The following is a 23,546-nucleotide window of genomic DNA, read 5'->3' as shown; positions in this document are numbered from 1 at the left end:
TCTCCCCAGCCCAGATCTGGGATCGGTGTCCTTAGCAGGGCTCCCATGAGCCTTGCCCAGTTCCTCGGGAGCTACTCCCTATATCTCAGTCATTGCCAGGAAGATGTGTTTTTATCTGTTAAAAGATAGTATGTCCTTGCCAACTTCTTATCCCTTAAAGGAACAAAAGAACAGCTGCACAGTGTCAGCCTGGAGCACCATCTCCTCCAATATGCTGTTTCCCAGTGGCCAGAACTAGCTGCTCTAGAGAAAGAAACTCTACTGTGGGCAATAATTTCTTCCCAACTCAGCAATTGGAGGCATGAGGATTCAGATCCCTTATCTTTGTTGCCCTCTCTGGTGTAAGTGAGGATACTCTTGTTATCCATGGGTCTGACCCTTTTTTGTATCCTTGAGATCTTGTGGCAATGAGTTCCCATATTTAATCCGTGGGGGGGGGTGCGCGGGAGAGGGTGAGGGGAGATGTCCTTATATTGGTTTTAAATAGGTTGCCTTATTTCTTTAACTGTCCTCTTGCAAAATGGGAAGATAAATAGGAGCACCTCCTGACCTTCTCTGTACCTGTCACTTGTATTGTCCTCTGCCATGTTCCCTTTCCAAACTAAACAATCCCAGTCTCTTCTGTCTCTCCATGAAGTCTCTGCAGGCCTCTAGACATTTTTTGTACCTGTAGCAGGGTGGACCCCTGCTCCTGCCCTGAAGGGGTTAAAAACAGCCCTGGGAAGGGGCTGTGGCTGGAAAAAGCAGCTTTTTTGCTGCACTGATTGGGGGAAGTGGCTGCAGCTGGGGCCACCCCCCAAACTGAGCAGCTGGCCTATATAAAGAGGCTGGGAGCCAGGGGCTCAGGACTTTCTCTCTAGCTGTAGAGTGAGATGGGCCTGTCTGCAGGGAGCTGGACACAGGGTACCTAAGTGAAGCAGGGCTGAGGAAAGGTAGAGAAGCTGGGGAGCTCCAGCCTGGAAAGCCCCAGGCTGTGGCCTAGCAGAGGGCTAACAGGTACTGGGGGTTGCAGAGGGCAGCCCAGGGGTAGGCCAAGGCAGCAGGTCCAAACCCAACCTTGCAGTGATGAGTAGGCTGATACTTCAGTCTGCCCCAGGGTGTGGGACTAGACAATGACTGGCAGTAGCCATATACTGAGGCAAGGTGGCGATAGTGGGTGGGGGTTCCCCTGGGAGGGAAGACCCTAAGACTGAGGGGGTTACTGCCAGGGGGCAGCATCCCATGTAAAAGGGCACTGGGTCCAGGGAGAGACATGGGGGCCAGAGAACAGGCGGATCACCGGCCTGCAGGGGGCGCTCCAGAGCTGGAACGAGCTAATTCCCAGGAGGCGCCGCAGGGGTGAGTCCGCTCGTCTACAGTACCTGTCTCAGAATTCCCTTTATTTCTATTACTTCTGATTTCTAGAAATAAGGTGACCAGAACTGAACCCAGTATCCCAGGTGAGGGTGAACCACTACTAACCTAATTGTGGTATGATTCTCTATCCCATCCTTTTATCCCTTAACAATTTGCTTTTTTTTTTTTAGTTGCTCATTGAGCAGAGGTCTTCACTGAATGAAATCCAACTCTGTTTTCTGAGTGACACTTACACTTTGCTGGGATCTAAAATTGAGTGGCTCAGATTATTTCTTGTAGTGTGCATCGCTTTGCATTTGTTAGCAATTAATTTTAATCTGCTGCCATGCTGCATTCTTCACATTGTTCTCATCAAATAATTGTGCCATCTGGACTTCTTCCTACCTCCTTGCTCACTCTCTTTTCCAGATCATAATGGTCCTAATGCAGATCCTTGGGCACTCTGCTATTGACCCTCTGCTATGTTGAAAACTGGCCATTTATCCCTACTCTGTTCTCTCTTACTTAGTTTTTAATCCATGACCATACTTTGCTTGTCATCCCGTGACTACTTAATTTCCTTAATAGGTTTTTGTGAGGGACTGTCAAAGGCTCCTTGAATGCCCAAATAAACTATTCTAACCTGTTCTCCTATATCTACGATTTTGTGATTATGCTTAAAATAATTATAGCAGATTGGAGAGGCACAGTTTTTTCTGGCAGTGGCAGTACTGAACAAACTCTTGCGCAATTAAAGATACACAAGCCATGTGGCTCACCTTTTGTTCCAGATATCCAGCATCCCCTCAGTCTCTCTTTTTCTCCTTGTTTTTAAAAAGTAATATCTGACCCTAGGGAGAGTAATTAGTAGCAAATAGTACATTTGTTTTGAAACCTGTCTGCTATATAGTGGCTGGTTTGAGGCCAGGCAGAGCCCCTTCAATGCAACTCACTACACTGCGGGCAGCATCTCTCTGGGTTGTGTACATCTACTCTAAATAACAGCTTGTGTGCATTTCCCCTAAATTCAGCCTCCTGCCTCAGGGGCTTCCCCCATTTCTACAGAACCACAGCGCAAATGGGTGAGAGAACATTACCAAGATTTCTTCACTGCTTCCATCCAAATGAAACCCCAGCAGCAGGACCAGATAGTGTGAAAGTGTCACTGTTTCAGCACTGGAATACTCCCCCTATGATGAATCTCATGAGATTGCAGATTCACCCAGCTTCTGCTTCTCCCTCATTTATTTAAGGCACCTTGCAAAATAAACATGAAAACCTACCAAGTCCAGACTAAAATGCAGCAGTGCACCTTGTTGCTATTTTTCTTCCCATCAAAGAAAACCCCGCTTGCCCTAGGCTACTGAGTAAGGAGAATTTTACAAGACCCAGCTGAGATGTTTCACATTTAAATGCTGGTGTCATCAGTAGTCTAGGATCATCATCCCACTCAATGCAGAAAAATCATTAGTTACCCACCACCATAGTTTCATTCTACTTTTCTCTCCTCTCCCCTCTCTCTCTCTCTCTCCCCAAGTTTTAACTACATCCATTTCTGCAGTGGCTCCTTACAGCCACAAGGTGTCCCCAAAGCACTAAACTAGGAAGCTGAGACAGTAAGATTTTGTTGTGTTTCCAGGACTATGTCCTTGGGTACCCCTTTTATGGCATGCGCAGATGACAGTGAACAGGGGCGATGGAACAATATTTGAGCAGGGTGTTCAGAGGCGCTGAACCAAACTGTAAACCCTGTATAGGATGGAAACCACTTCAAGCAAGGGGGTGCTGCAGCACCCCCCACACCCCTAGTTCCAGCACCTATGACAGTGACTAGCAGCTATCTACAATAAAAGTGATGAAGGTGGCTAAATGGGGCACAAGGAAATTATTAGAAGCAGATATTTGCAAAGACCAGTTTGTTGATTAAATCCAACCTGCAGAGATGCAGAATAATGCAAAAGATAGGTAAAGGGACATGACCATCCAGATTAGAACTGAAAAACTGAAAGATTTTAAAATTCTAACACAACCACACAGCCTTAATTCTGTCCTTTATGACAATCATGCTACCTTACCTGCCCCAACAATATTGTCACTTTCTTTATTCCCATCATAATTCCAGATCAGGGCCCCTATTAATGCAGTCCTACAGGACTCTCTGTGCAGCAGTTTGACACAAGGATTGTCAACTCCTGGAGCCAGGGACTGTCTCCTTATTTGGCTTTGTACAGCGTACAGCACCCAAGGGTTCAGGAGTAATTGCAGCTGCTTAGCAGACATCATGCAGGGCGCATGGAGCTGCCTCCCCTCTTTGTTTCAGCCAGACAGTCACCATTCAAATGGCTAACAACTAGAGCTGTGCAGCGAATGGAAATGCTATTGTGTGAAGGATTTTGAAATTTTAAAATTTGTTTTCATTCTGATTCAGAATGTTCAGGTTTCATTCTATAATTCCCTGAAAATTGCCCCCAAACCCCATTTCATTTTGGATTGCTCAAACTGCTTCATTTTTATTTTGATTTGCTATTAGTATCTTCTTTGTCTTCCTGTACCCTCAGGTGCCTAGGTATCCACCAGTTTCTGCCATTTATTTCAGACTTGTGCTGGTCTGTTCAGGCTTCTGAGTGTCATGTTGATGAATTTGGGTTCTTTCTCTAGGGTTCTGTGTTACGGTTCTCTAGGTTGCCCTCATTTTCTAGGTGGTGTCCATATTATTGCTTCCCATGAAAGTCATGTTGGTGGCATCCCAAAGTGTGTCCTAAACAAGTCCATTGTTGTTGTCTTACCCCACTCCCACAAGAGTGAGACTACAAGGTGCTGGCATCCCTAGGGGGCAGAGTTAAGGTTGTGTTGTGTGTAAAGCAGCAGCTTAACAGAGCACTTCCTGCATTTGGTGAGCCCGTGGCTTGCTTTTTCCTGTCACACTACCATCCTTTCTGGAGAGCTCTTACCTGAACGTTTCCTGGTTTTCTACTGTTTGAGCGTGGGGCTCTGAAGTCCCATGGTTCAGAAGGGGATAGAGAGGAGGCGGCCCTGTTGCGCTGCTGCAACCATCTTTGTGCCACCTCAGTGAAGTTGTCAATGAATTCAGGCTGGTAGAGGGCAGGGGTTTCACACCCACTCACCTACGTATCATCCATGCAAGCACAGGTGGGCAGATGTTACAGGTGAACACACACATATTCACTATCTGTCACACTGCTTTGCAGCGTGGAAGCAGAGCCATGGCACAAGTTTAGGGTATTGTTTGTAACCCATTAGTGAGCATGTGTTATAGGCCCTGGGTTACACGAGCATCAGGGGGCTGGTGAGCATGCCCGGGGCTGGTGAGCATGCCCCAGGCTGCGGGTGGGCACGAATAGTCTGTAGGGGGCCATGAGGATTCCTGATCCCTACCTTTTTTCAGCACTGTTTCAAACACGTTTTTCCTGACTGTCTCATTTCTGGAAGCAGTTGCTGGGAGTGATGGAGCCAGTTCAGGTTTGTGGAGTTCCCCAGCCTTGCACAGAACCAGCAGGGCACTACCTACTTTGCCATTAGTCCCATCAACAGAGCTAAGTAGGATTCATGGTGGGGCCTGTGATGTTAGCGCTGACAACAGCATGGCTCCTACTGGGATAAGAGACCCGCATACAAGACAATAATAGAATATGTCATTGTGCATGGCACTACAGTAGCACAGCTGTAATTAAACTGACATTGATAACTACCTGCCGTATGGATTGGCAGAGGTCTCAGGTATGTAAACACAGACATCCTTGCTTTCTGCTGACACTGAACAGCATGTGTAGAGACATTGATGGGGGAGGCTGGATCAAGTGCCTCCAGTGCTTCCTTTTGGAGCGGAGAACCACATTAGAACATTGGCAATCTACCAGTGAAACAGCTTCGTGCTCCAAAGTCCTCTGTGTCCTTTCACCCCCGAGTCTCACTACGTGGGGTATTTGGGCCCTATCTATACTACAGCTCTGACCTCATCAGCAGCACATGGTTATCTGACAGAGACATCAGCACTCTAACATGGAGGTTTGTTTGCAATGTCACTAAGACAGCATAGTTATGAGTTGGAATCAGGAAATTGCACTACAGTCAGATCATATTAGGATTATGACTTGTATTACAGAAGCTCCTAACAGCCCTGTTATATTCACAGCATGCACACAAAGTGTTAGGAACCACTCCCCCGCTCCTTTCCTGGAAGGTTGCAACGTAACAGAACAGACTCCAGAACTCATCCCCACAACAACAAAACACAGAGAGAAAACAGGCTGCTCCCTAAGGCAGAGAGGCACCACTCACCCCACCTTGCTCCAGATCACACACTTCACAACAGAGCCCCACTGCCTGCAAGCAGGGCCAGAAACCCCCTTAAAACTTAAAGTGAGAGCCTGTAATTGTAACACAGTTTTCATTACACTACAGGCCCCAATTGAGATCGGGACCCAATGTGCTAGGCACTGCACATACACATAGTCCCTGCCCCAGAGCGCATACACTCTAAATATCCGAGACACACAAAAGGGTGGGGGAAAGGAAGTATTATTACTACAATTTATAGAGAACTGATAAACAGGAAGATCAAGTGATTGCCCAAAGTCGAAGAGGAACTCCGTGTGGTATTAGGGCTGACTTTAAGGTCTAAGCTTCCTAGACAGAGTCTGGGTAGGGCACTGTGAAGTTCTTGTTGTTATGCAACACCTGTGCATAGCAGAAAGTGCTACCATGCTGATTTGATACTGTTTGACCCCCACTTTGCACAGGTGTCAATGAAGACACAAGGTGCAATGTAGGGGATAGGAACACGGCTGCAGAGAGCCTGAAAGAGCAATTGAAAGCACAATGGCTGACCCTGAAAGAAACCTGAAGAGAGGTTTTTGGGTCAGGGATGCAGGCTGAAAAGAGTACCCTGGGTTCTGTGAACAAAAGAAGCTGTTTCCTTCTATTTGATTCCTTCTGCATTCAGAGACACAGGACTTAGTACATCCTTTGTGAATAGACAAAACTGCATCCAAGAAAATACATCACTGTCACCGATTTCTCCTAATTGGAAAAACCTACAAGCGCCCCCCCCCCCCCTTGTTGGCTAGTTATTCAGGTCAAAAGGGGCAACACTGGTTTTTGCCAGTGTGATCAGACACAAGTGACACATTGCAGTCATGTTACAATGGAGGCTGCTACACAGAATGAGATATACATGAACAAACATGTCCAGTACAGTAGGAAGGCACAGGAAGCCTATTATTTTGGAAACATTAGCAATGTGTTCTCTACCTCTCCCTGCTATCCACATTATATGATGCTTCTCCAGCAGAGACAGATGACAAGCCAGCCACATGGCTCCAGTTGCTACCTAGATCTGGAGATGGGCCAAAGCCATTAAAACTGAAGTGCAAGGGTGTTTGGATCTAGTGTTTTCATTTTATTTGCTATGAAGATAAAGGTACAAGATAGTTATAATGACTTCTAAGCCAGTTTAATGAATTGGGGGACCTGATTCATGATTTTTGAATATTTGAAATTGGCAACACTATCTGGTTGATGTAAATTGGTGTGCCTTCATTAAAGTCAATTAAGTTATGCCAATTTGTGTCAACTGAGAATCTGTCCCCATATCTCTTATGCAAGCTATGCAATGATAGTCAAAGCTAATTTTTCTGGCTATAAACTGTGGATTTTTCCTCGCTATATTGCATTGCACGAGTGGTATGATGAATTGTGTGTATGGTAGAGGGATGGGGAGGGATTGTATATGAGAGGTTTTCCAAAGCCTGGAGGTGCCCGGGGGCAGGGGATGATGATCCAGTGGGGCTGACCCAGTATTAGCCACCAACACCGCACACGCAGTTGCATGCTCCATCGCAGGGCTTGTATGAGGGCAGCCGGTGGCCTCCAGCTTTCCAAAATCGGATCTTTAATATCCCTAGAGAAATGTTTATTATTATTTTTAAAATGCACCATTGCAATGGCGCTTGAGGAGAGCTACGCTGCAGTAATACAGACACGCACAGAGAGCTATTCAATTAACATGGCCACTTGAATGTCCACTGCAATCTCCCCACCCTTGGAGGAGGCCAGCCGGCTGCAGCTCCCCCAGCACCACACCCAGGACCAGGCTCCAGCGATCTCTGCAGCGCCCCCCGGGCCACCGCACGCTGCGTATCCACGAGCTTGGAATCTCCAAGCGGCGCTTAGACGGGGCTGTCCGTGGCGGTGCCTGATCAAAATACGCCCAGACCATCTACCTGGGGCCAGATTTCCCCGGGGATCGCTGAGGAGGAGTAGGGGAGGGTGCTAACTATTGGGGGGCCGGGCTACCGGGGTGACACGGTGCGGGACAGAGACAGGCAGTGGGAAGGGCAGCCCCAGAGGAGAGCCTTCGCGACTCAGGCAGAGAGCTGCTAGCTGGGGACCTGCGGGAGTGACGGGCGCAGGCGCAGTGGAGTGCAGCGACAGCGGGACGGTGGAGAGCGCAGGTAACGGGAGCTTCTGAGGTCTAGGGCCCCAGGGGGCCTCTCCGAGCGCGAGCGCGCCCCCCCCCCCCGGCCCGGGGGAGGCAGGGTCCCCGCTCCTGGCTGCGGGGGGCTGGACTGGGCGCCCGGGTGAGCCTGTGCCTGGCCTCCGGGGCTCCCTCAGCGCGGTGGGGCCCGCCGGGCAGGGGTCCCGAGGCGCGGCCCCCGTCACCCGCCCCGCCGTACGGGCAGCGTGGGTCGCGCTCGGGTCCCCCTGGGCTCGAGGGCTGTGCTGGGTTCCGGAGCCCGGGCTCGGCGGTGCCTCCCTGGCCGTGGGCTCTCCACGGGGGGCGGGGGCAGGTTCCTGTTTTCTGCGAAGATCCAAGTGTGGGGCCACGTCAGAGGCTTTCCCCAGAACCAACACGTAAAGCGCAGGTGGGGCCCGCAGCTTGGCGAGGGGTCGGTGTGCGCGGAGAACCCGACAACGGGCCCTGGCAGATTATCCTTAGACAGGTACGGGCAGAGCGAGGGGCTTGGGGTGAGGCCTCGGTTGCCATTTCTTTGCTGATCCGTTTGTCTGGTTTCTCTGGATAGAAACACTTCCCCGCCTTTGGATCATCTGTCCTCTAGTTCAGCAAGCTGCGGCCCACCTCTCCTGAGCGCCTGGCCCGGGGGGCTCGCCCCCGGCCCCTCCCCCGCGCAGCCTCATCTCGCTCCGCCGCCGGTGCAATGCTCTGAGCGGTGGGGCTGCGAGTTCCTGGGGCAGCGAAGCTGCAGAGCCGCGGCCTGACCCGGTGCGTTGTGCCGCACGGTGGCGTGGCTGGCTCCAGCGGGCGGCGCGGCTCTCTGTCCTGCTGCTCTGGGTGGTGCGGCTGTAGCGCTGCCAGCCACCGGTGCTCCAGGCAGCGCGGTAAGGGGCTGGATAGAGGGCAGGGGAGTCCGGGGTGGTGGTTAGGGGTCGAGGCGGTCAGAGGGCGGGAAACAGGGGGTTGAATGGGGGCAGGGGTTCCTGCGGGGTGGGCAGTCATGAAGAAGAGAGGGGGTTGCATGGAGGTGCGGGGAGCAGTCAGAGGCAGGGGTTCTGGGGGCGATCGGGGACAGGGAGAATGGATGGGGCAGGGGTCCTGGGGAGGCAGTCAGGAAGGAGAGGGGGGTTGGATGGGGTGGCGGGAGATCCGGGGGCTGTCAGGGGACGGGGGAGTCAGATAGGGGGTGGGGGCTGGGCACTGGGCCATGCCTGTCTATTTGGGGAGGCACAGCCTCCCGCAACTGGCCCTCCCTACAATTTTGGCAACAGGATGTGGCCCTCAGGCCAAAGAGTTTGCCTGCCCCGATCTAGTTCTTTTCTGATCCCCTTCATGTCCCTTGTGTCTGTAGATCTCCCTTCTTCCAGTTCTTGGCTTTCTATGATTTTTAACTTAAAAAAAAAAAAAGTGAACAACTCTCCTCAGAAAAACTAATCTGGGCTAAATTTGACAGTCACAATCAGCATTAGCTCTGTTTCCTGTTTATGTATTACATCCATTTCCTTTGCTGGTGCTGGACCATGCTTGTAAGTTGGCTGCAGTTTAGGGTGGTAAGGCAGTGCTGGTATGGCCCTCTGCACTGAACAGATATGTAGAAAAATGTGTTTAAATGGTAACAGGCATATAATTCACTTTAGTAGATGTTGTGTTATTCCTGCTGCTTAGATGCAAGCATAGATTGATGACATGACAAATGATTAACTGCAGCTGTTTTGATGACTACTTTGGTTTGATCTTTCTTCTTAAGATTGTGATAGGGAGACAGTATTTTCACCTGAAGATCAATGGTGGGTTAATTATTTGCAAGATAGTTCAGTGGCTCTCAAAATACTTTTTTTTTTTTTAAGTAGTGCAGTGATTATCTGTAATTTACCATGAAAAAAATTTGCTCTTCTTTGCTGTCATTCTCTTCTACGTATCTCAGTCTTCTCTCTCTCCTTTCAGAGTCAGGCAGATAGCATGAAGTGCCAATCTTAAGAACATAAGAATGGCCATACTGGGTCAGACCAATGATCCATCTAGTCCAGTGTTCTGTGTTTTGATGGTGGCTAGTGTCAGATGCTTCAGAGGGAATGAACAGAACAGGGCAATTTCAAGTGATCCATCCTTTGTCATCCAGTCTCAGCTTCTGGCACTTGGGGGTTTAGGGACCCCTGGAGCATGGGGTTGTGTCCCTGACCATCTTGGCTAATTGCCATTGATGGACCTATTCTCCATGAACTTCTCTAATTCTTTTTTGAACCCAGTTATGCTTTTGGGCTTCACAACACCCCATGGCAATGAGCTCCACATGTTGACATTGTGTGAAAAAGTATTTCTTCATGTTTGTTTTAAACCTGCTGCCTATGTGTTTTGTCAGGTGATCCCTAGGTCTTACGTTATGTGAAGGGGTAAATAATACTTCCCTATTCACTTTCTTCACACCATTCATGATTTTATAGACTTCTATCATATCCCCCGCCCCCTGTCATCTTTTTTCTAAGATTTATAGTCCCAGTCTTTTTAATCTCTCCTCTTATAAAAGCTGTTCCATACCCCTGATCATTTGTGTTGCCTTTCTCTGCACCTTTCCCACTTCTAATATATCTTTTTTGAAATGGGAGGATTAGAACTGCAAGCAGTATTCAAAACTGGGCATACCATGAGTTTACATAGTGACAACATTATATTTTCTGTCTTATTATCTATCCCTTTCCTAATGGTTCCTAACATTCTGTTAGCTTGTTTAACTGCCACTGTGCACTGAGTGGGCATTTTCAGAGAACTATGCGTGATGACTCTAAGATCTTTCTTGAGTGGTAATGGCTAATTTAGATCCCATTATTTTTTATGTATAGTTGGGATTATTTTATCCAATGTGCATTTCTTTGTATTTATTAACACTGAATTTCAGCTGCCATTTTGTCACCCAGTTTTGTAAGATCCCTTTGTAACTCTTTGCAGTCAGCTTTGGACTTAACTGTCTTGAGACTTTTGTATCATTTGCATATATCGCCACCTCACTGTTTGTCCCCTGTTCCAGATTATTTATGAATATGTTGAACAACGCAGGTCCCAGTACAGATCTTTGGGGGATCCTGCTATTTACCCTTCTCCACTTGTGAAAACTGACAACTTAGTACTATCCTTTTTTTCAACCAGCTAGTGATCCATGAAAGAACCTTCCCTCTTATTCCATGACATCTTAGGGCATGGCCACACTTGCAGATGTAGAGCGCTGTGAGTTAAACCTGCCTTCGAAGAGCGCAGTAGGGAAAGCACTGCGATTTGTCCACACTGACAGCTGTTTGTGCACTGGCGTGGCCACATTTGCAGCACTTGCAGCGGCATTGGGAGCAGTGCATTATGGGCAGCTATCCCAGCATGCAAGTGACTACCAATGTGATATATGCCATCATGTGCCAGCAATGCCCCTCTGCCATGTGCATTGGCCAAACTGGACAGTCTCTACACAGAAAAAAAAATGGACACAAATCTGACATCAGGAATCATAACATTCAAAAACCAGTAGGAGAACACTTCAGCCTCTCTGGTCACTCAGTAACAGACTTAAAGGTGGCAATTTTGCAACAAAAAAGCTTAAAAAACAGACTCCCAACAAGAAATTGCTGAACTAGAATTAATTTGCAAACTAGATACCATTAACTTGGACTTGACTAGAGACAGTGAGTGGCTGGGTCATTACACAAAGTGAATCTATTTCCCCATGTTAAGTATCCTCACACCTTCTTGTCAACTGTCAGAATGGTTTCAGAGCAGCAGCCGTGTTAGTCTGTATCTGCAAAAAGAACAGGAGTACTTGTGGCACCTTAGAGACGAACAAAGTTTTTTTTCTCCTGCTGATAATAGCTCATCTTAATTATAGAATCATAGACTTTAAGGTCAGAAGGGACCATTATGATCATCTAGTCTGACCTCCTTCACAATGCAGGCCACAGAATCTCACCCACCCACTCCTGTAACAAACCTATGTCTGAGTTACTGAAGTCCTCAAATCATGGTTTAAAGATTTCAAGGTGCAGAGAATCCTCCAGCAAGTGACCCGTGCTCCACGCTGCAGAGGAAGGTGAAAATCCCCCAGGGCTTCTGCCAATCTGCCCTGGAGGAAAATTCTTTCCTTAGCCTCTTAGAGTTGGTATGGCAACTTCCACCTTTTCATGTTCTCTGTATGTATATATATCTTCTTACTATACGTTCCATTCCATGCATCTGATGAAGTGGGCTGTAGCCCACAAAAGTTTATGCTCAAATAAATTTGTTAGTCTCTAAGGTGCCACAAATACTCCTGTTCTTTAGGGCACTTCCATCAGCCAGAATAAGGCTATAGTGTAGACACTGACAGAATTTGCTCTAGACACCTGGTGCCTCTAAATTCCAGGGAGACGTTTGTGTTTCTGAAAAGCTGAATAGTTGACCATCTTCTTGGTGGTACGTGAGTGAGCTCTTGCTGTAAAGCCTTTTAGCTGCCAAACTGGGTGGCAGCTTGACTAGCATGCTGGGATGGAACGATTCATAAATCACCTAAGTTTTGCCTTCCCTCTGGACCAACACCTGCTTAACAGCAACCCTAATGAGGGCTGAATAAGATTACCACTGAGCACTTCTCTGGGTGTTTAGTGGGGATAATCAGAGCTGATTTTCACTAGTTAGGGGTAAGTAGAGCCCTACGGTAATTGGGAGTGGCACACACTCTCTGCAGAAGAGAGGGGATATAAAATGGGTATCCATGGACTAATATATAGGGACTATAGCTTAATGAATACCTTACAACTAAAGTTATGATGAATTAAGCCTTTTCGCCTTGTAAACTATCCAGGAACAGATCACAAGCTCCTCAGATGTATTTATTCTAGTAGCTTTTTGAATACTTCATTGCAAATACTTAAAATTAGAGTAGTGCTGGTTACTTGTGACTGGTTAGATAATTCATAATGTTGTTTTTGTTCCCTGACTGTGCAAGTACTTATGCATGTGAATCTTAAAATTGTTCCTGTGAAGTTAGACCTCGGTGGTTTCAATAACTGAATCATAGAAACGTAGAGTTGAAAGGCACCTCAAGAAGTCAAGTGCATCCCCCTGCGCTGTGGCAGGACCAACTAAACCTAGACCAACCCCGATAGGTGTTTGTATAATGTGCGCAGCCCTCCTCACTGTCCGCCATCTCTGACAGAAGCACGGAGCGTGCACAACTCTCCACTGTCGTAAGTGTTGCAAGCACAGGACATGTGATCCTCTGGTATTTGCAGAGCTGTAAGAATAATCGAATCAGTGGGGAACATGACAGTTTCTTGGAGGATAGGCTGCTGTGGGATATAGCAAGAACCAATTCAGAGTTGTTGGTGCCATTTACAGAGCAGATGAAGATGGTGGAGTGATACTTCTGGGTCTGAGAAACAAGCACTGACTGATGGGATCGCATCATAATGCAGGCATTGGGAGAGGAGCAGTGGCTGCAGAACTTTCGGATGTGCAAGGCCACATTCCTGGATCTGTATGCCACGCTCGCCCCAGCTCTCCAGCATAGGACACTGAAGTGAGAGCTGCACTGACAGAGAAGAAGCAAGTGCCGATCGCATTGTGGAAACTTGCACCACCAGATTGCTACCGATCAATGAGAAATCATTTTGGAGTTGGAAAATCCACTATGGGGGCCGTTGTCCTGCAGATGTTCAGGGCCATTAATCACCTCTTGCTACACAGGACTGTGACTCTTGGCAATGTGCAGAACTCGTTGGACGGATTTGCAGCATTGCAGTGATAGACGGCGCACACATCCCTATTTTGGCACCAGACCACTTTTCCACAGAGTACATAACAGTGCTCCCTTGATTATGCAAGCATTGGTGGATCACAAGGGACACTTCATCGACATCAGTGTTGGCTGGTTAGGGAAGGTGCATGACAGTCACATCTTTAAGAACACAGGACTGTTCAGAAAGCTGCAAGGAAGGACTTTCTTTCCCAACTGGCAAATTACCATAGGCGATGATGAAATGCCAATAGTGATCCTAGTGGACTCAGCCTACCTCTTGTTCCCCTGGCTCATGAAGCCATACACCGGCCACCTTGACAGCATCAAGGAAAGATTTAACTACTGGCTCAGCAGGTGCAGAATGACAGTTGAATGTGCTTTGATAGATTGAAGGGATGTTGGTATTTACCCTCAAGATTGGATTTCAGTGAGAAAAATATCCCCATGGTTATAGGTAGGATCCTACCAAATTCACGGCTGTGAAGAATGTGTCACAGACCGTGAAATCTAGTCTCCCCCTGTGAAATCTGGGTAGTATATGTGCTTTTACCCTATACTACACAGATTTCACAGAAGAGACCAGCATTTTTCAAATTGGGAGTTCTGACCCAAAAGGGAGTTGCGGGAAGGGTCACAAGGTTATTTTAGGGGGGTCTGCAACTCCTTTTTGGGTCAGGACCCCTACAATTACAACACCTTGAAATTTCAGATTGAAATAGCTGAAATCATGAAATATACGCGTTTTTAAAATCCTATGACCATGAAATTAACCAAAATGGACCGTGAATTTGGTAGGGGCCTAGTTATAGCTGCCTAGTGTTCTGGATAATGTGGGAAGCAAAGGGGGAAAAGTTGCGGCTGGGGCAAAGGGTAGAGGTGGAGTAGCTGTCTGCAGTGTTTGAGCAGCCAGATACAGCTGAGGGAGGCTTTGAAAGAGCTTTTAAACAGCAACCCACAATAATGTATTGTGGTGTACTGTGCTCTACCTGGCCCTGCTCTTTTGGGGCCTGTTAAGAATTGTGTGATGCTTGATGTACATCTATGACTATACCACTGTCAGTGCACCTATGAATTTTGCAGTGCTTGCTGTATATTTGATATTATACTGTTTGCCACTGATCCTGAGAGTTGTTACGCTATACAGTAACAAGTAGGTGATTTCAGAACTGCTTGGCACTCTGCAGCATATGTTTGTGAACTAATAAAGATGAATTATTTTCCAATAATTCCAATAATTTTATTCAGTAATAGAACCAGTACAAAGAAAAGTCTGTGCAATTTAAAAGCAAATACTGTTCTGTTCCATTAATTTATTAACAAGGGGAAGAACATTCATGTCCATTTTACATCTATGTACAGCAACTGTGGCATTCACAGATCAGTGTTTGTGAAGCTGTGGTTGTCCTTTAATGTCACCTGGGTAGAGTGGTAGGGATGTGGCCCCTGAAAAAACATGGTATGTAGGGGTGTGTGTGGGTATGCGTACACTCTGTAATGAAGTTCTCCATCGTCTGCAAAGGTGGGGAGGGGAAGTCCAGGATTGTTGAACCTGTAGATCCACAAGCGTCTGCAGCATCTGTTTGCTGCCAGTGAAGCCCCATTATGTCCTAGTGCATCTCCCTCTCCTTTTCCTGCTGGGACCCCTGGGCCTTTCTCTTGTCCACTCTTTCCTTCTCTGGGCTATCAGCAGTGTTCACCTTCCAGGCTCTCTGCTCATGGTGTGATGCAGCACTGGCTTGGAGAATCTCACTGAACATGTCTTCTTTTTCCTCCATAACTGGCTTAGGTGTTCAGTGGGTGTGTAGGGGGAACCCCTCAAGACTGCAGTGGCAGCAGCTGCAGATAAAACACACAGAGTATAGTTGCAATGGAAAGTGAAAGCTAAGATTCAGAACTCTCTTTCCTTGTTTCCGCAAAGTTTTAAACAAGACAGGTATATTGACACTTCTGCTTTGGAGTGCTTGGGCAAGCCACTGCTCTCAGGACCAGACATGGTGAGTATAGCCCTCCAGGGGTGAGGAAAATGAGGAGGCAAATGCTTGGTTGTATGAAACTATGAGTATAGGGTATTGGTACTGAATACTAGCACCATGTTCCACAGGCAATGATGATTTTAGCTGATATCTCACTCCTGAAAGTAACAAAGGCACAGAAAGAACAGCTGCTGGTGGTGTTCCAAAGCTGCCCAGGCCTGTATGCTGCTAGGCTGTGTGCTGCATTGGTGCCTGCTGAAGTTAGCACTGACTAGTATGGGAGAAGTGTCCTACAATAGAGGAAGAAATAAGGCTGCCATCCTAGAAACGATTGGGAGAGGATTGCACGGTACCTCCATGGAAGTTTCATTGAGATTTCTCAGGAGGATTTAAGGGACATTTCTGTACATAAACAAAATGCTCCGCATAGCCCCCCCACACCCTTACCTAACTTTACAGGGGAATGAAAAACAGATAACAGTGCTACCTCTTCATTTTACCACTACCTCTTCTAGTACGAGTAAATTAATGAAGTGTCAATAGCTGTGTCCTGTTAAATTGGGGGTGCCACCACTGTAATGTACACACTCACAGGAGGTTCCTTCCCCTGCATCAGGCTTCCCCATTCTCGACTGACTGGAGTGCGGTGGAGTCTTAAACAGATCCTATCTTGTGGCATAGCAGGACCCCCATGTTGCATGTCCCTCATCGTCCTTGCTGCTCGCACCAGGGCCTCGTGGTTTGGGCTCCCTGGAAGTATCCATGGTGGTGTGCAGGGTGATGGTGGGATTCTGCCAAATATGGCTTGTAGCTCTTTGTAAAAATGGCAGGTCTGCAGTTCAGCACCAGATTGATTGTTGGCCTCACTAGCCTTCTGATATGCCTGATGTAGTTCCTTCCCTTTCACGTAGCACTGCTGCTGGTCCCTGTTGTACCCCTTCTCCTGCATCCCCTGAGCACTCTGCACGTAGATGTCCAAGTTTCTACAGTTGGTTTGTAGCTGTGCTTGCAAAGCTCCTTCTCCCCACAAGCCCAGGAGATCCAATATCTGCTGTCTACTTCAAGCAGGAGTGCACCTGGAGCATGTAGCCAGCCTGGTCAGCTGTGGAGTTTTATGCAACAATGGAGAGCTGCTAGGTGTGCTCGCCAACTGGAACAATCAAGAAAAGGCTCTTTCAAAATTCACAGGGCTTTAAAGGGGAAGGGTGGCCTTCTGGTCTCCATGTCTTGCGGGCAGTGGAGTTCACAGTTGTGACCAGAGCAGTCAGTGTCAGTCATTTGTGAGACAGCTGCTGAAGGACTATTAGGGGCCATATAAGTAAAGCAGTGTCTATACTTGCACTGAGTGGACCTCAGTACAGTGACCATGGCTCAACGCCCCTTAGGGAGTTGGTGATACTATGTTGCTGTAACAAGACACTTACATCAGTAGGAGACAGATTTTAAGTGTAGACACATGCACAGCTAGGTTGATGCAAGGTGGCTTATGTTGACCCAACTTTGTAGGGTAGACCAGGCCTTAATCTTGTTTGTTGTGAATTAAGACCATTACTACTTGTCCTATCTCCTGTGAATATGGAGAACAGTTGATCACCATCCTTTTATAACAACCCTTAATGTATTTGAAGGTTATCAGGTGCTCTCTCAGCTTGCTTTTCTCAAGACTAAACATGCTCAGTTTTTTAAACATTTTCTTATAGGTCAGGTTTTCTGGACCTTTCATCATTTTTGTTGCTCTCTTCTGGACTCACCCAATTTGTCCTCCTTCCTAAAGTGTGGTGCCCATAATTGGACACAGAACTCAGCTGAGGCCTCACCAGTACTGAGAAGAGAGAAACAGTTACCTCCTGTGTTTTCCACACAACACTCCTGTTAGTGGACCTCAGAATATTAGCTTTTTTTCTCAGCTGCATCTCATTCATATTCAGTTTGTGATCTACTATAACCCCCAGATCCTTTTCAGCAGTACATTTAGCCTGTTGTTCCCATTTTGTAGTTGTGCATTTTATGTTTTTTCTTCCTAAGTGTAGGACTGTGTACTTGTCATTATTGAATTTAATCTTGTTGATTTCAGATCAATCCTCCAATTTGTAAAGGTCATTCTTCAAAATGCTTGAAACTCCTCCCATCTTGGTGTCATCTGCAAATTTGATAAGTGTACTCTTCACTCAGTCATCCATGTCATTAATGAAAGTACTGAGTGATACTGGACCTGGGACATACCCCCTGGGTCCCCACTAGATACATCTTCCAAATTTCACAGAGAACCATTGATAAGTACTCTTTGAGTATTGTTTTTCAGCTAGTTGTGATCCACCTTATAGTTATTTCATCTAGACCACATTTCCCCTGTTTGCTTATGAGACTGTCAGGTATGACTGTCAAAAACCCTTACAAAAATCAAGATATATCACATCTACTACTTCTCCCAATCCACCAGGCCAGTAACCTTGTCGAAGAAGGCAATTAGATTAATTTGGGAATAATTCTTAATAAATCCATGCTGGCTATTCCCATAACCCTATTATGCTCTTGGTGCTTAAATGTTGTTCATGGGATCAAGTGGAAAGGATGTGAGCATGACTGGTGTGGATTCACTAATGAGCATGAGCGACTGTCTGTGGAAAACCATTTGTATTTGCTTAGCTCTGATGTAGTGGGTGGCTCAGACCCTGAGGGTATTGCAGGAACTCTAGAGTAGGAGACTCCAATGCGCTGCCTGGAGATCATAGAAAGGAACAGTGAATTATTGAGTGCAGTGAGAATGTCAGTTAGTTTTTTGTACGCTCTCTGACTCAGGGGTCTAAAGTTAAACTTAGTGGTGCTAACAGCTGTGTGATGGATTCAGAGGAGTCACTGTTCCTGGAATGACTAACAAGTGTGGCTGACAAACCAGATGAGTGAGTATAAGGACTGCAATCTGTAAAGATGACAGTGCACATCTTAGCCAAGGAATCAATGAAAGATGAGTCAGAGGTGAATGAGATCAGTAGGTTTGGAAGAAGCAGAATGCCATTGTGAGACGAGGAAGCACAGACAATGAAATGCTGCTGTATCGCATTTAATAACTTGCTGTCAGTACCTGGTAATCTACTAGAGCAGATAAGTGTAGTTTCCTTGAGGAAAAAGAGAAAATCAGGTGGGGATTCGGTGTGCTTGCTGTGTCCCTGCCTCAGACTATTGCTCAGGAGTCTAGGCAGAAGTGGATACTTTAAAAATACTCTTGTAACTTAGATAAGAAATTGTGTGTCAAAGACCACAAACAAAATAAATATTTCACCATTTAGTAAAAGAAAGGTGATGTGGCTAAGATGACTGGAGTCTCCATGGGACACTCTCATAGCCTTGTTGGACTTGGGTGGGTGGGGGAAAAAGAGGTAGAAAAGAGTACTTGTTACTATTAACAGCTGATCCTTAAAGGGCCCAACGGCTGTACCATGTGATTCAGTACACTGCAGTCCATTGGTGGAAATAGTGATTTTTGTGTATACTTTATATTAGGTGTCAGCAACCTTTCAGAAGTGGTGTGCCGAGTCTTCATTTATTCACTCTAATTTAAGGTTTTGCATGCCAGTCATACATTTTAACGTTTTAGAAGGTCTCTTTCTATAAGTCTATAATATATAACTAAACTATTGTATGTAAAGTAAATAAGATCTTTAAAATGTTTAAGAAGCTTCATTTAAAATTAAATTAAAATGCAGAGCCCCCTGGACCCGAGCAGTGTGAGTGCCACTGAAAATCAGCTCACGTGCCCGCCTTTGGCACGCGTGCCATATGTTGCCCACCCCTGCTTTATATAATGGTTAAGTTTGTAAAGTGCTTTGGGGGGAACATGGGGACAAAAGTTGCTATATAAGTAACAATCATGTTGTGCATATGATATGGAGCCGTGTAGAAGGATTCAAGGAGAGCTGCAGAGCACTGACTTGCCACAATTGTTTTACTGCCTGCTGTCATACCATATGTTTGAATAGATAGGAACGAAAAGTGAGTGTCTGAGTAGGGAGAAGAGCAGTGACTTAGCTGCTCAACTCCCATGAGAGCTGTGCTGCTAGCTCACTTCTGTGAACACTTACCCTGGGGAGGAACTAACTAATACTTAGCTTCTATAATGATGTTCATCTGAGGATCTCAATATGCTTTACAAAGGTTAATAGCCTTTCTGCACCTCTGTGATATAGGGAAGTATTATCTTATTAATTAACTACGGCCCATGGACAGACGGACTGAAGCAGGAATAAAACCTTGGGAGTCCGATTCCTGTTTCTTGGCTGTAACCACTATAAATACTGACACGTAAAACAAATAACTTAGTAATTGTGAGGCCTGAAAATAAGCTCATTAGTTTTACTGATAAAGTAACCCCCACCTCCCGACTCTCTGCTGGATGGTACTTTCTCTCCTCTCCACCACACCCTCCCAGGACCAACACCCCATGCTTTCTCCAGAAATACTCCAAAACGCTGGTGATGTGCTGTGTGCCGGGATGGAGCTGCTGGGCTGCCTCCTCTTTCATCGCTATTAAAATACACCCTCTCGCTGGTGGCATGGGGAGAATGTTGCATATGAGGCCGGAATGTGTTTCCAGCTCTTGCTGGAGGAGCAGGTACTCAAACATGCCTGGGAACTTCTTAATCTTTGTTATGACTTCACTCTCTTTTGACAGGAAACCATTTTCTTTGTGGCTGTGTTTTGGCTTTTTCATGCAGCCCCTTCTTCCCTCCTCATCCCCGCTCCCCTCGCCAGGAAATCCCATCCTTCTCTTCTAGTTTTAGCCAAGGGAATATGTTGTTATCTTCTCAGCTTCTTTGTCCCACTAGCCCCTCTGCAACTACAGTTTCTGTTCCTGCCTGGCTTGGCTCAGCCCTTCTGCCCTCTGAGACAAAGAGAACCATGCAGCTTAGTGTTTGAAGGAAGAAGGATCTTTAGGACAAGCCGTTATAAACCAGGAATGTGTTTGCTGTGCGTGGTCACTAGAACCCCTGGCACTTCTCTAAGAGGAGGGGCTTGCCCTGTTGTCCTTGGGCACATGTTTGTTTCCCTTGCCATTTTGTGCCTTGGCTGCCTGCCGTCCCCTTTAGCTGAGCTGTATAAATGTAGTTCTGAAGCACTGTGGGATGGAAGGTGCTGTATAAATGTAAACTGTTCTCATTAGCCCTTGTTGAGAGAGCTGCTGCCTGTGCCTTCGTTTTTCCCTTTACCACCACCACACTTCGTATGTATTGTTTCAGCAAGGTACTGACAAGGAGTCAAAACCAGGACTAGTACCCTAATCCTACCATTGACTTGCTGTGTGATCTTGGGTAAGTGTCAGAATCCTCTTTCTCCATCCATTCCCCCATCTGTAAACTGAAAATATATCCTCCTTTCTAAAGTACTTCGAGATCCTCGGATGACAAATGCTATCTACAGCTAAGTATTCTAGCGTGAGCTGCTTAGATTGCTCCCTGTGGCTGCTGCTGATCTGTTAAAGGGAGCAGTGCAACTTAGTATTCTGATTGGCCACCCTCTCCATTCAGATGCCTTCTCAAAACATGCTGCTTTCACATGGTTTTATTATGATAATCCAAGGAAGGAAATTCCATGTTTATGTATAAACACTGTCATTTTGAGATTGTCCTATATCTGATCCATCAATGTATTTTGTCTGATCTGAATGTGTCTGTCGGGCTTAAATTGTAAATCCTTCAGGCAGAGACAGTCTTTCTCATTGTAGTGTAGTGTGCATGCTGTCATCATTCAGAGTTTAGCTACACATGGCTTGAATTTCATATTGCATGACTGGGATCTCTGGTGTCAGAATGCTGCATTAGAAGATGCATACTATGTTTGGGGCTAGGGGACTTTTTAATCAGCCCATGTGTGTGGAGAGGAGATGGTACATGGATGGGCTCAAGATATGAATTTTTCAGCAATGTGTCTAAATGCCATAAAGGCATCTTTCTCTGACCTCCGCCCCAGCTTTCCCTCTTCTAAGATCTTAAGAAGTTGCTGAGGGAAACTGAGTTTCACTGTTGCTTTGTACCTCCTCCCCAAGGGCTTTCTTTGCAGTATCTGCATCTGTGTGAAATTGACTCTGGGTTTGCAGCTGCTGAGGAAAGGAATGATAAGCAGGACTGCAGAGCAGACTCGGTAGAATTCTCCCACTTTAGGTGCAGGCAGGAAAGCACGATGCAACCTGGCAAAGGAGAGATTCCCACGATCCCGTCCTCCAGTTCAGATGTGAAGATCTCATAAATCATCACAGTCCCTCTCACATGCTGTCAGCCTTATGCTGAACCACTTTTCCAGCTGTGCCTATTAGACAGATATGATTTCCCCTTTGGAAGCAAAATTAGGTTCTGTTCCTTGTCTTCCATTACTTCCCACGCAACCACTCAGCGGTGATCTTTGTAAAGTGCACTCTGACATCACCTTCCAAATCTCTTTGGACAGTTTGAGCTGAGCATGCACATAAGTAGGAAAACCAGCCACTCTAGTCTTTCCCCATGGAATCCTTTGCTTTCCCTCTAGCCTCCTACACTGCGCGAAGGGACTGGGTTTTTTACTACTTTGTTAGAATTTGAGCCAATGACACAGATAACAGCTGGCCTTTGGGAAAAAGAAGCATTGACCAGGAAGTTAGACCAAATCCATCTCCTTGTCAATGCAGGCTTGCCCCCCATTGTACATTTTTTAATGTTTTATCTAGTGTTATGTACTAGTTGGTGGTATTTTCACCATTTCCCCAGGAGACTATAGTGCAGCCTCAGATCTCGGTGTGAGGAACTCCTAATACTAAACCATGTTAAAACAATGCCGTGATTGTCAGTGTACAGTAAATTGGGAGCAAATAAGTGACTTGGTGTATGAGGAGAATTGGTTTTGGCCTCTCTAGCACATTACCCTAATCCTGACTGTTTTTCTTTTTCTTTTAAAGCTTTATCTTCACGTTACAGAACAGTGTTGGGAATCCTGCTCACCTGAGGAGCTGCAGGAAAAAGTTCTAGGAGTGCTTCTAATTGCTGCTGTCCCTGGGTCCCTGCCTGCCAGTCACTATGTACTGCCTTCAGTGGTTATTGCCTGTCCTCCTCATTCCTAAACCCCTCAACCCAGCTTTGTGGTTCAGTCACTCAATGTTCATGGGCTTCTATCTGCTGAGTTTCCTCCTGGAGCGGAAGCCATGCACAATCTGTGCCTTGGTCTTCCTGGCAGCCTTGTTCCTCATCTGCTACAGCTGCTGGGGGAACTGCTTCTTGTATCACTGCAGTGGCTCCCAGCTGCCTGAGTCTGCTCATGATCCCAGCATAGTCGGTACCTAAAAGTACCTCCAGCTTGCTGACAGCTCTGGGTTTGCTTTTAAAGAGGGAGGGTTGGGTGAGGTTGGGGGCGGGGGGAGGGAGGGCTTGTTAGGCAAGTACAAGCAGCCTGTTTTCTATAACGTGTGTGGACTACAGCGGCAAATTCCTGACCAGCCCTCCCACTTTGCCTATGAAATTTGATGTCAGTTGTTTACTGTGTGAATTCTGGCACTGCTACCTGCTTTTAGAAGCAGAAGAGTTATGTTTTCCCTTCCCTTATTTCTGGGAATGGACACTGGCCCTCTCCTCTGAGAAGTGGTGGAAGAAGGACCTGTCCAGCTGTTGCGTGCTGGTCATCTGTGTTCGTCTCTCAGTTGTCTGTATAAGGCCACAGCTGTCTCTGTGGGAGCTTTGGGCCCACCAATTCTGCTGAAGCAGTTGGAAGATTCTCCATGTTGCTGTTTGCAGGGGAGCTAGTCTTCATTGCACTGCTGTTCAAGGGGATTTGCAACAGTTAACAGATGCACTCAGCTGAAAGCTGCTGGAGCCAGAGACTGCTGAGTCGTCATCTCCTGCTCATCATGCCAAATTGAAAAATGTGCACTGCCCAAGTGCTTTCTGAACTACTTGCATTCTCCCAGATCATAACTGAAAAAACTTTGCGTTGTCATGATGCTGCTTTTGAAGCGCTTCTCACAGGCATCAAAGCCTGCCTCCCTCTCTGCTGG

The 23,546-nt window shown here is 46.6% G+C and overlaps 1 protein-coding gene across 4 annotated transcripts; it reads left to right on the top strand.

The window, feature by feature from the left end:
• The first annotated feature begins 7,644 nt into the window (after positions 1–7,644).
• Positions 7,645–22,900, top strand: LOC120381129 (BLCAP apoptosis inducing factor). 4 transcript variants are annotated; one of them, XM_039499232.1, is made up of 2 exons: positions 7,645–7,808; positions 22,458–22,900. In XM_039499232.1, the coding sequence occupies exon 2, from the start codon at positions 22,576–22,578 to the stop codon at positions 22,837–22,839; it is 264 nt and encodes an 87-aa protein (XP_039355166.1). In that variant the 5' UTR covers positions 7,645–7,808; positions 22,458–22,575; the 3' UTR covers positions 22,840–22,900. The 4 variants fall into 4 exon arrangements, with proteins under 4 accessions (XP_039355166.1, XP_039355169.1, XP_039355167.1 ...); XM_039499235.1 differs by lacking the exon at positions 7,645–7,808 and adding an exon at positions 7,979–8,219; XM_039499233.1 differs by lacking the exon at positions 7,645–7,808 and adding an exon at positions 7,980–8,297.
• The last annotated feature ends 646 nt before the right edge of the window (positions 22,901–23,546 follow it).

This window comes from Mauremys reevesii, linkage group 13, assembly GCF_016161935.1.
Source record: "Mauremys reevesii isolate NIE-2019 linkage group 13, ASM1616193v1, whole genome shotgun sequence".
NCBI lineage: Eukaryota > Metazoa > Chordata > Testudines > Geoemydidae > Mauremys > Mauremys reevesii.
This window is presented reverse-complemented; position numbering and strand designations above follow the sequence as displayed.

Coding starts and splice junctions, on each gene's coding strand:
- LOC120381129 (XM_039499232.1), top strand. CDS start 22,576: ATGTACTGCCTTCAGTGGTTATTGCCTGTCCTCCTCATTCCTAAACCC.